Here is a 13,000-nt window from a genome sequence, read left to right on the forward strand (position 1 = left end):
ACTGAAGACCCTTAAGATATTTATCTTACCTTATATTTTTCATTTGCAAATAAAACTGAGGCTCTGTGAAATTTGCATAGAGGGTTCTTGGGATCAATGACAATGGCTTTGTTTAGGGTATCCAAAGCCTTCTCTGATTTTTTCAGTGCATGTTGAACCTGTAAGAAATAAAGATCACGTTAATACTCCCTCTTGATATTTATGAAGAAAGGTGAGAACCAACGTGAGTCAAAACCAACATAATCAAATTAGTAGAGATAAGGTTGTAGAGTCTAACTGGATTGTCCACTGCATTAAGTGGATTTAGTAATTAATTACCAAATGATTAATAGATTATCTCTAAAATCACTTCTAGTTCAACTGCTTCACTAAAGATGAGAATACTGAAGTCTAGAGATCTTAAATAATTTGCTCTGCGATAAAAATCTAGGTCCTCTGGTACATACCTATGATGATAATCAACAGTCTATCTTTAGAGCAGATATTTTGTTACCTTTAAGTCTAAAAGGCAAGCAAAACCTTGGTGTTCTATTCATAAAAAAGATCTGTACTATTTAGCCAGATAATATTCACATTTCATCAGGTTTATGCGGTTTTTCAAATATTAGACTTCTCAAAACTGTGTTAAAAAAACTCCTGTTTACAAACCTTGTTTCACTCAGAACAATTATATTTTCAATATTTTAGGAATTTATTTGAAAAATGATTTTACTGGCCAGGTGCAGTTGCTCACGCCTGTAATCCGAGCACTTTGGGAGGCCAAGGCAGGTGGATCATGAGGTCAGGAGATCGAGACCATCCTGGCTAACACAGTGAAACCCTGTCTCTACTAAAAATACAAAAAATTAGCCGGGCGTGGTGTCACATGCCTGTAGTCCGAGCTACTTGGGAGGCTGAGGCAAGAGAATTGCTCGAACCCGGAGGCAGAGGTTGCAGTGAGCCATGATCGCGCCACTGCACTCCAGCCTGGGCGACAGAGCGAGACTCCGTCTCAAAAAAAATAAAAAATAAAAAAAATAAAAATAAATAAAAGAAAAATGATTTTACTGTTTTACTAATTGAAAATCACTGATCTCTAATACTGGGAAGCAAATAACTTAAGATATTTTAAATAACTTAAAATTTAAAAGATTTTAAAAAGTACCAAACCTCACTATTCATTCATACGTATATACTAATATTCTGCTATGTTCCTCCTTGGACAAATTATATGTTATAAAGTGGGGTGGGCTGGGCCCAGTGGCTCACGCCTGTAATCCCAGCACTTTGGGATGCCAAGGTGGGTGGATCATCTGAGGTCAGGAGTTCGAGACCAGCCTGGCCAACATGATGAAACCCCCGTCTCTACTAAAAATACAAAAAATTAGCCAGGCGTGGTGTCGGGCACCTGTAATCCCAGCTACTCAGGAGGCTGAGGGAGGAGAATCACTTGAACCTGGGAGGTGGAGGTTGCGGTAAGCTGAGATTGTGCCACTGCACTCCAGCCTGGGCAACAAGAGCAAAACTCCATCTCAAAAAAAAAAAAAAAAAAATTAAATTAAAAAAGGGGGGTGAATGAATGTATGAATGTGGCTGCAGAACTTTAACAAATATCATGGTCATAAGAATGTGAGAATAGGTAGTGCCAACGTCTGCTTGCTAAACTCATCTACGCAATGATCTAATGGTGGCCAAATATTCTGCCCACAGGATTGAGACCCTAAATACTAGTTCCCTAAAAGAGAAAAGCTTACTCTCTTACCTGACAATTTCTTCAAATAAACTACTCAAAAATTTAAAACAACCTGTTCTACAATAAGTTTAGAAGAATTCCTATTTTTAAAAAAGTGTTCAACTTCACCAAAAGGTGTCAAGAGATATTTAATTTTGAATTGAATAAATAAGGTGATGACAACAAAAAATAATTTTAAGTAGACACATTATCTGTCCATTTTTTCCGTAGTAGCTAACTATAAAAGAAGTTACTGTCAACTTTTTTCTCTTGCCCTGTCTTATGGTGTTGGACTATGTCCATTTTTAAGAAAATTATCATGGTCAATTTCATTATAGTCAATAGAGAATTAGAATTCTACTCTCCCCAAGATAGTGACATTTCAAACTAACATAATTTCCTCACATTGTATGACCATTCCCACAAAAGCTAAACTTGCTAGGGGGAAAAAAAGAGAGAAGCTGAGGGGAGGGAGAAGGGGAAAGGGATGAGAGGATGAGAACAAGAACTTAAGGTACCATACTTACACAGAAACTAATAAATGAGATTTTAAAAAGCAAACAAACATAATGTACGTATCTTTTCTCCTATTAAAGTACAATTTATTTATTTTCTTTTAAGAGATGGAGTCTCATTCTGTTGCCCAGGCTGGAGTGCAGTATCACCTTCTTAGCTCACAGCAGCCTTGAACTCCTGGGCTCAAGTGATCCTGTGCTTCAGCCTCCCAAGTAGCCAGGACCACAGGTGCGCACCACCATGCCAGGCTAATTTTTAAATTTTTTTTGTAGAGATTGGGTTTCGCTATGTTGCCCAGGCTGGTCTTGCACTCCTGGCCTCAAGCAATCCTCCTGCCTTGGCATCCCAAAGTGTTGGGATTACAAGTATGAGCCACTGTACCTGGCCAAAGTACAATTTGTTACCAGATACATTTAAAATATATAAATATAAAAATGATTGTGCATATTGCCTTATAAGAATTTTAATTCATTATGACATACCTATGTTACTCAGAGGCTTAAACACAGGGAACCATTTGCCTTAAAATACTACCTACTTAAGGCCGGGCAAGGTGGCTCATGCCTGTAATCCCAGCACTTTGGGAGGCCGAGGCAGGCGGATCATGAGGTCAGGAGATCCAGACCATCCTGGCTAACACGGTGAAACATAGTCTCTATTAAAAATACAAAAAATCAGCCAGGCATGGTGGTGAGCACCTGTAGTCCCAGCTACTTGGGACGCTGAGGCAGGAGAATGGCGTGAACCCAGGAGGCAGAACTTGCAGTGAGCTAAGATCGGGCCACTGCACTCCAGCCTGGGTGACAGGTCTCAAAACAAACAAACAAACAAACAAACAAAAAACCTACTTAACTTAGGAGCTAAATATTAACCCATGGAAAATGCTTTCAAAAATAGGAAGTATCTTTTTTTTTTTTTTTTTTTTTTCAGACAGAGTCTTGCTCTGTCGCCCAGGCTATAGTGCAGTGGTGTGATCTCGGCTCACAGCAACCTCCTCCTTCTGGGTTCAAGCAATTCTCCTGCCTCAGCTTCCCGAGTAGCTGGGACTACAGGCGTGTACCACCACGCCTAGCTAATTTTTGTATTTTTAGTAAAGATGGGGTTTCACCATGTTTGCCAGGCTGGTCTCCAACTCCTGACCTCAGGTGATCCACCTGCCTCAGCCTCCTAAAGCGCTGGTATTACAGGCATGAGCCAATGCAACCGGCCAGGAGATATCTTACTTGAGTCACAGAACAACCCTATGAGGTAAGCAAGTAGTACATGACATTCATAAAATAGAAGCTCAGAGCAATGAAGTGACTTGTGTAAGGGATAAGGGCAATTCTGTGATTTTTTTTTATGCTAAGCCAAATGGGTACTATTTTTGGTTGTAATAGGCTCCAGAATACTGTTTCAACACAAAAAAGGAAACAAAAAAGGACCAATTTTTATCACAGCAATTAAATCAATAACAAACATATTTCAAAAGGGAGATTAATAGAGTATTAATGTTTAGAAAGCTACTTACTACTCCAATGTGGCAAAGTAAAACTGAACTTTGAGGGTTGATATCAAGTGCTTTTTGGAAATGCATTTCTGCAAGGCTGAATTTTTCTTGCTTGTAATAAATCATTCCTAAACCATACCTGAAAGTATAAAACAAAGTATAATTTTAAAAATATAAAGTTTACGTTGCTAATTTAGTTCAATTAGTAAAAGAACAAGTATAGAATCTGGCATTTTAATAATCCAGTGGAATACTGGTGGTCTTAGAAGGGAGGCAAAAAATATCAGTTATGATAAAAATCATTAAAGCATTTTATTTACTTATTTTTAATTAAAAACATTTTTTTTTTTTTAATTAGGGTCTCACTCTGTCACCCAGGCTGGAGTGCAGTGGGCCAATCATAGCTCAGTGCATCCTTGAACTTCCGGGTTCAAAGAATCCTCCAGCCTCAGCCTCCAGAGTAGCTGAGACTACAGGCATGAACCACAATGCCTAGCCATTAAAGCAGTTTATTATTATTATTATTACGATTATATTTTAAAGATAGCGCCTCACTCTGTTGCCTAGGCTGGAGTGCAGTGGCTCAATCACGGCTCACTGCAGCCTTAACCTCCCAGGCTCAAGTGATCAATCTTCCCACCTCAGCATCCTGAGTAGCTGGAACTACAGGTGCACGCCACCAGGCATGGCTAATTTTTGTATTTTTTGTAGAGATGGGGTTTTGCCATGTTGCCCAGGCGCAGATATATATATATATATATATATATATACACATACACACACACACACACACATATATATATTTTATATGTATATTTTTTGAGACAGAGTTTTGCTCTTGTTGCCCAGGCTGGAGTGCAATGGTGCAATCTCGGCTCACCACAACCTCCACCCACAGGTTCAAGCAATTCTCCTGCCTCAGCCTCCCGAGTAGCTGGGGATTACAGGCATGTACCATCACGCCCTGCTAATTTTGTATTTTTAGCAGAGACGGGGTTTCTCCATGTTGGTCAGGCTGGTCTTGAACTCCTGACCTCAGGTGATCTGCCCGCCTTGACCTCCCAAAGTGCTGGGACTACAGGTGTGAGTCACGGTGCCAAGCTGTTCTTTTCTTTTTTTTTTTTTTGAGACGGAGTTTCGCTCTTGTTGCCCAGGCTGGAGTGCAATGGCATGATCGCAGCTCACCACAACCTCCGCCTCCCAGGTTCAAGCGTTTCTCCTGCCTCAGCCTTCCGAGTAGCTGGGATTACAGGCATGCACCACCACACCCAGCTAATTTTGTATTTTTAGTAAAGACAGGGTTTCTCCATGTTGGTCAGGCTGGTCTCGAACTCCCGACCTCAGGTGATCCGCCTGCCTCGGCCTCGGCCTCCCAAAGTGTTGGGATTACAGGTGTAAGCCACCACGCCTGGCCTATATATATTTTTTTCTTTTTTGAGACAGTCTTGCTTTGTCACCCAGGTTGGAGTGCAGTGGTGCGATCTCAGCTCACTGCAACCTCTGCCTCCTGGGTTCAAGCGATTTTCATGCCTCAGCCTCCCAAGTAGCTGGGATTACAGGCATGTGTCACCATGCCCAGCTAATTTTCTTGTATTTTTAGTAGAGACCAGGTTTTGCCATGTTGGCCAAGCTGGTCTTGAACTCCTGGCCTTAAGTGATCTGCTTGTCCCAGCCTACCAAAGTGCTGGGATTACAGGTGTGAGCTACCGCCCCCAGCCTTCTTATATTAATATATTTTTAATTTTTTGTGCACACGAGGTCTCACTATGTTGACCAAGCTGGTTTCAAACTCTTAGCCTCAAACAATCCTCCCACCTTGGCCTCCCAAATGCTAGGATTACAGGCATGAGCCACCATGCCCAGACCATTAAAACATTTTAAAGAGTCACTTTTACAAGCAAAAACAATCAAATCAAATCAAATCAAACTATGATAATAAGGAAAAAAGAAACCACACCTCTAAACCCATATAGAGCTTTTTTTTTTTTTTTTTTTTTTTAATTCAGCGTTTTGCTCTATCGCCCAGGCTGGAGTGCAATGGCATGATCATAGCTCACTGCAGGTAACCTTGAACTCTTAGGCTCACGCAATCCTCCCACCTCAGCCTCCTGAGTAGTTAGGACTACAGGTATACACCACCATGCCTGATTGGTTTTTTTTTGTTTTTTTTTTTTTTGAGATGGAGTCTCACTCTGTTGCCATGCTGGAGTGCAGTGGCACAGCCTCCACCTCCCAGGTTCAAGCGGTTTTCCTGCCTCAGTCTCCCAAGCAGCTGGGACTACAGGCACGCATCACCACACCCAGCTTATTTTTGTATTTTTAGTAGAGGCGGGGTTTCACCATGTTGGCCAGGATGGTCTTGATCTCTCGACCTCATGATTTGCCTGTCTCGGCCTCCCAAAGTACTGGGATTACAGGCGTGAGCCACCGCGCCCGGCCTTAATTGTTTTCTTTCTTTTTTTTTTTTTTTGTTAGGGAAGGGGTCTTGCTATGTTGACCAGGCTGGTCTCAAACTGCTGGTCTCAAGTAATCTTCCCGCTTCAGCTTCCTAAAGTGCTGGGCTTATAGGTATGAGCCACCATACCTGTCATATTCTAGATTTAACAGCTAATTTTTACTGAGTAGTTATTACATGTGTGCCAAGACCATTGCTAAATTATCTCATTTAATCCCTGGAGGAATCATAGGTACCATTATCATCCTTATTTCGAATAAGGAAACTGAAACTTAGAGAAGTTAAATAACTTGCTTAAAGTTATACAGCTAATAAAGATTCTAACCAGGTTCTTCCTTAATGATTCTAAAGGCTGAACTAACAATGCTATTTCCACATTCTGTTTTATATTATTATAATTATAGCATACATAGTGTCATGTTTGGCTTCCTTCTCCCCCACTTACTGTTATCAAAAGCATGCTCCTATACTTATAGACCTCGAAATTACAATTTTTAAAGGCTATGTAATAGTGTATTAGGTTAATATGCAGGTATTTCTCCTGAATTTTCAAAATGTCAAATGAATATAGTGTGGATGGTTTATATTACGGAGACTTCTCACGGCCATAACTAGATGATGATGATGATGATGATGATGATGATGATGGGGAATAAGCATCAAATGAATAAGAAAAAAGCACAACATATCTGCTTTATTTGAGTGGCTTTATGTATCATAATTGTGTTATAGATGAAGAAAAGGTATTAAACACTATGCTAATGACAGTGAAAGTGAAAACAAAAGAAAGGCTATCTATTTTGTAGTTACAATAAAGTTGCTCAGTATTTAGAGTTACCTAAATACGTCAGCATTTAAACTCCTCCTAGTAAAAGCTTGCCAATCTGAATAATACTCCTTTAAACACAATTTTTTATATGGTTAAGTTTTTTAAGAATGCAGCTCCTGCAAAATAGCTGAACAGACAATATACATTAAAAAAAAAAACAACACAAGGATCAACCAGACTTGGGAAAAAATCAAAAACAACACAAGTCTTATTAAGAACTGAGTTCTTGGCCGGGTATGGTGGCTCATGCCTGTAATCCCAGCACTGGGAGGCCAAGGTGGGTGGATCACGAGGTCAGGAGATTGAGACCATCCTGGCTAACATGGTGAAACCCCATCTCTACTAAAAATACAAAAAAAATTAGCTGGGCATGGTGGCAGGCGCCTGTAGTCCCAGCTACTCGGGAGGTTGAGGCAGGAGAATGGCGAGAACCTAGGAGGCGGAGCATACAGTGAGAAGAGATGGCGCCACTGCACTCCAACCTGGGTGACAGAGCGAGACTCTGCCTCAAAAACAAAAAAACCCAAAAAAACCAACAACTGAGTTCTTAAAATATTACAGAGAACATAGCTATCGGAAGAGACAGCAGCATTGGCAAGTTGATTGTTACATTGGTCAGCAAAAGCTAGCACTATTTTTTTGGCCATCTTTCAGGCAATGTAACTACTACTGCAAAATGAGATATAATCCATTAACAACATATTCACAAATCAAAAAATGTTTTAGTAATATAATGCTTCAGTTTTAGAAGCAAATAGAACGATAAAACTCAACTGCTATAATAACCCCAAAGATAACCGTATCTGACAAAAAAACTACCACAGAGTTATGGCTTCAGAATTATACCTTCTCTTGATATTTAAACTATTAAGTCAGTCCAGAAAAATACAATAAATGTCAACAGTAAGTATGGTGTTGAGGCAGAAATAGGACCAAACTTTTTCATATCTTATTCAGTTGATAACAATATGACCTAGGTAGTTAATTTCCTATGTGTCTACTTATACACAAGTACAAAAAAGTAAAATAGAGATACTGCTAAATAAAAGGGTACACTAAGTTCTTAATAGTAACTCAATAAACCAGAACACTGTCAAAAAGCAGCAACTAGTGAATTTTTTCAATTTTTTTTCCTATTATCCAATAAGTGAATTATACTATTCCTTTCCAATTTCCCAAGCACTTTTTGTTCCAATCACCATTTCGGTGTTCCAAGAAAAAGTAACAAAGTAACAAAACTAAACCAACAAACAAACAAAAAACAACCACAGTACCTGCAAAAGTTTGGTAGAAGGCTGAAACTGTTGAGTATAAGGATCTGGTATTCTATTATCATTAGTTAATTTAAGAGTTTGTTAAAGACGTACATTTCATAAGAAAACATTTTAGTTAGAAGTTATTGACCAGTATGTACCATCCCTAAGTATAAGTAACCAAATTCATGACAATAAAGAGCTAACAAGAAAAATTAGTAAGTACCAGCACCATCAATAAGACTTTGTCTTTGCACTTCATTACCACTTACCATGCATTATAATGTCTAGGATTGACTCTGATAGCATTTCGAAAACAAGCTAATGCTTTGTCCAATTCTTCAGTTAAGACAAACTCATGCCCTAATAGAGTATAGGCATAAGCATAATTTGGATCAACTTGGATAGCTCTCTGGAAGAATTTAATTGCAATATCATGTTCCCGTTGCAGACTGAAACAGTTCCCTGCAGCACACCAGGCCTTAAAAAAATGGGAACAAAAACCCAACAGAATTAAAATTTTATTTTTTCTAAAACCAAATCTATGACTAAAATCAAGCCTCAACTTAGAACAGAAAGACAAAAATGGAGGAGCTTCAGTAGATAGTCAATTCTAATCATTCACAGATTCCATATTTGTGAATTTGTCTGATTGCTAAAATTTATTTGTAAAACCAAAATCAATACTTGCAGTGCTTTCATGGTCATCAAAAGGTATGTTCTCATTTGAGGTTGAATAATGTGACTCTACCTTCTTGTTTTAGCTCTCATGCAGAGACGACCAGGGACAGAAACTCTGTGGGATAGTTTAGTGTAGTGCAAGAAGGTTTGGCTCTGGGGACAGTTGGACAGAATTTGAATCCCACTGCTGGCACTGTTAAGTAGGGTGGCTTCAGGCAAGTCACCTCTGAACCTCATTCTCTCTCTCTTTTTTTTTTTTTTTGAGATCTGGTCTTGTTCTGTTGCCCAGGCCTCGGGCAGTGGCGTGATCTTGGCTCAATGCAACCTCCGCCACCTAGGCTCAAGTGATCCTCCTGTCTCAGTCTCCCGAGCAGCTGGGACCACAGGTGCCAGCCACCATACCTGGCTAATTTTTGTATTTTTTGTGGAGAAGGGATTTGCCATGTTGCCGAGGCTGGTCTTGGAACTCCTGAGCTCAAGGAATCCACCCGCCTCAGCCTCCCGAAGTGCTGGGATTATAGGTGTGAGCCACCACGCCCAGCAGCATTCTCTCTTTTGCAAAGAAAATAGGATCTACCAGGATGAGTTATTTTTAGGATTCAAGATTATAATCCACAATCTATCTCTGTTTCAAACTCTCCATCACTCCTAGGAACATTGGTTCAGTAGCACTAATTCAGTGTTCATGTTGACTACAGAATTACCGCAAATAATGGGAGTTGACTGTATTTAATTCTAAGCTTAGATATGTTACAAAAGTATCATTAAATATTTTTGAGATGCAATGAAATACAATCTTACAAGATTAGAGCATGTAAATTAATTGCACCTGTCTTACAACGACAATACTAATTTATTTTAATTTAAAATTATTAATTTTTTCAATCTATGTAACTTCTGCTCAACGAACTCTAATCTTGGTGACAACAGCAAATTTAATGTAACCAAATCTCGATAAATCCTGAATGAAATATCTGCTTTGTGATTTTTCTATTTGTGAATCTGCACCACACATTCTAGGACTTTCTCTTCCTCTCTGAGTCCCTGACTAGAGAGAGAGAAAAAAAATAAATAAGTATGGATGATACTAAATAGTGTTTGAATTGCTTGGTTCATCTCTATCTGTTGAGGGTGATCAAAAAGGTAACTATAAGCAAAGTATTTTGGTTAACATACCTCTGGCGAATTTTTATCCATGTCTGTTAAGTCTTTCGACAGAACTGAAAGAGCAACATCTTTTTGAAGATGCCAAAGTGTTGTAGAGTAGATCTCCATGCCTTCAACTCTATAATTCTCAATCCTTCTAACCTCTGAGAATATTCTTTCAGCCTGAAATAAAAAAAACTAGTAAGAGAAAACAAGTTGATACAATTTATATATATACACAGGGAAAGCCCTGGTCATTATCTTCTCAGGATCTAAATGCTGCCTTGTATTATGGTTTTTATGTGAATGAGTATTAACACAAGGACAAATTGAGCTAGCTACTATGGCAGGTCAAATAGTGATGTAACCATATTGACAGTCAACCTAGTATTTATATACAAGCCATGGTAAGAACATGAACCCTGAGAAGGAAATTTGAGTTTCTACCAAAAAGAATGAAGAGAAATCTATACAAAGCTACAATTCAAAAGAAAAGTCAATATTTCCTTCTCAAAAACCACATTTCCAACTTTTAATAATGGCGTTACAGAATAACTCTTTTTTTTTTTTTTTTTTTTTTTTTTTTGAGATGGAGTCTCGCTCTGTCGCCGGCTGGAGTGCAGTGGCGCGATCTCGGCTCACTGTAAGCTCCGCCTCCCGAGTTCACGCCATTCTCCTGCCTCAGCCTCCCAAGTAGCTGGGACTACAGGTGCCTGCCACCACGCCTGGCTAATTTTTTGTATTTTTTAGTAGAGACAGGGTTTCACTGTGTTAGCCAGGATGGTCTCGATCTCCTGACCTTGTGATCCACCCCCCTTGGCCTCCCAAAGTGCTGGGATTACAGGCGTGAGCCACCGCATCCGGCCAGAATAACTCTTTTAGGAAAGATGATGGAAGAATGATTTCTGTAACATAAAATCTATTTTTGAACGATTTTTACTGAGAGGTTGTGCAGAAAATTTAGAGGGAAGAAATAGGTTAAGCTGGCTATCAATCCTATGGTTATCAATCCTATTGAGCCCTGAATATACACACCAAAATTGTGTCTGCTAGGAATTATAGGCCCTACCTATTAATTATCCTTTCCTTTGCAGCACTCTCTTGACTTCAGGGTCTCTCCTCAGCTGCCTGATCAATTTTTTCCTCATCACATTCACAGCTCCCAGAACTGTGTTTCTCTCTCTCTAAAGTTTGAGGATTTAGGTCATATAAAATCAGTTTCCTAGTTTATCAATTTACCAAGTTCAAAATTCTCAGCTGCCAGAAAAGGTCTAGGTAATAAAAAAAAAAAAAGAAAGGAAAAGAAATTCTCACAGTTTAGTTTAGAATAAGGAATATCTAGACTGTCTTAATGAGTATGACAGAAAATAAGAGCATTTTAAAACTGAGTGCTTAATTCCAAGAAGTGGTCATGTGATATCTAGGAATAGCTTAACAATTTCTCACTTCCTTGCAATCTCTTAAAAGTTGTAAAGGTAAGTGTGCAGCCTTGACCTGCAGGGCTCAAGTGATCCTCCCACTTCAGCCTCCCAAGTAGCTGGGACCACAGGTGAGTGCCACCACACCCAGCTAATTTTTTCATTTTTTGTAGAGACAGGGTCTCACCACACTGGCCAGGCTGGTCTCCAACCCCTGAGCTCAAGTGATCCCCCTTCCTTGGCCTCCCAAAGTGCTGGTATTATAGGCATGAGCCACCACACCTGGCCAAGTTTTTCATACAGGCATGGTAACAAGATAAAAGACCTATCAGCCAAATATAGGTAGGTACCTTTTGGTTTCAAAGTTTTCAGAATCTGTTGCTTCCTTTGAAAAAAGATTATGGAATAGACAAAAAGAAAAATGGGGAAAAAACTCAGAAATTAAGTTGAAACAGAGGCTTTCTTTCATTAAATATTTGGGTCACCACTATAACTAGGGGAAACAATAAAATTCATTTATGTTAAAGTAGCTGTGAAACAATAAATTAGAAATAATTTTTTAAATGGCTTTTCCGAACACAGCTCTTGCCTGTGTATATGCTAATACCAATAAAGGACCATAATCGAAACATGGGTTTTGTAGCAATGAATAAGACTTTCTGTCTTCAGCTGTCTTTTCTGTACTATTCAAAATTAAATTATATGAATAGGTATCCTCTGTATGTATTCCCTGTGGGAAAGAACACCTTTCCCCTAGATCTTTGCATGGGATCATGAAGGGAAGAGTAACCTTCCCTCTGAGTGCATAAAAACAAAAACAAAGCAAAACAAAAACACCATACTTCATTGTCTCCCAGTTTCCTCACCATGCTTCATTTTTCTTCATGACTTATTGCTACCTGTTCTTATACATTTATTGGCTTACAATCTGTCTGTTGCTAGAATGTAAGCTCCACAGAGGCAAGAAATTGTCTGACTAGCTGTAATACAGAGTCTAGAAGAGAGTCCAGGATATCATATGCACAGAGATATATATTGAATAAATGAACTGAAAGCAAATTAAGCAAAAAACAAATCATATCAACTTTAATCCATATTAGAGATATTTTATTAATATATAGGTTTCTAAAAGGTTTCTTTTTTTAAGTTGGGGGTGGAGAAAATGCTTTGGGAAGAACTGAGGGGTAATATAAATTGGGAAGTAGAATTTTCTTTGGCTTTAGGTTAATCATTCTCTCCTTTTCTGGTACAGACAGATAACTTAAGCAACAAATTTAATTAAAATCCAAAGAGTAAAAAGCCTTGTAATAAGGACATTGTGTCCTCAATTAAACACAATTTTCTTTATAGCATTCTTCAAGTTTATAAAACATATTCAATGTCAAAAATTCACCCCAGTAATTAACTCTGCATATTACAGAAAAAAATATAAATCCTATTACATGGTAAATGTAAATATGTATTTTCAGACACAACTGAATAGGATACATTCTACGTAAGAA

At 38.7% G+C, this 13,000-nt stretch overlaps 1 protein-coding gene across 16 annotated transcripts in view; it reads right to left on the bottom strand.

Annotated features, from left to right (window-relative positions):
* CDC27 (cell division cycle 27) overlaps window positions 1-13,000 on the bottom strand; it is a 71,420-nt gene that overhangs the window by 11,174 nt on the left and 47,246 nt on the right. For all 16 annotated transcript variants that reach the window (XM_054458877.2, XM_054458876.2, XM_054458874.2 and 13 more), the window contains 4 exons: window positions 10,111-10,263; window positions 8,526-8,734; window positions 3,738-3,855; window positions 30-158 (listed from right to left, as the gene is read on the bottom strand). In XM_054458877.2, coding sequence (XP_054314852.1) covers window positions 30-158; window positions 3,738-3,855; window positions 8,526-8,734; window positions 10,111-10,263 — 609 coding nt within the window. The remainder of the gene's footprint in view (window positions 1-29; window positions 159-3,737; window positions 3,856-8,525; window positions 8,735-10,110; window positions 10,264-13,000) is intronic.

Source organism: Pongo pygmaeus, chromosome 19 (assembly GCF_028885625.2).
Source record: "Pongo pygmaeus isolate AG05252 chromosome 19, NHGRI_mPonPyg2-v2.0_pri, whole genome shotgun sequence".
Classification (NCBI taxonomy): Eukaryota; Metazoa; Chordata; class Mammalia; order Primates; family Hominidae; genus Pongo; species Pongo pygmaeus.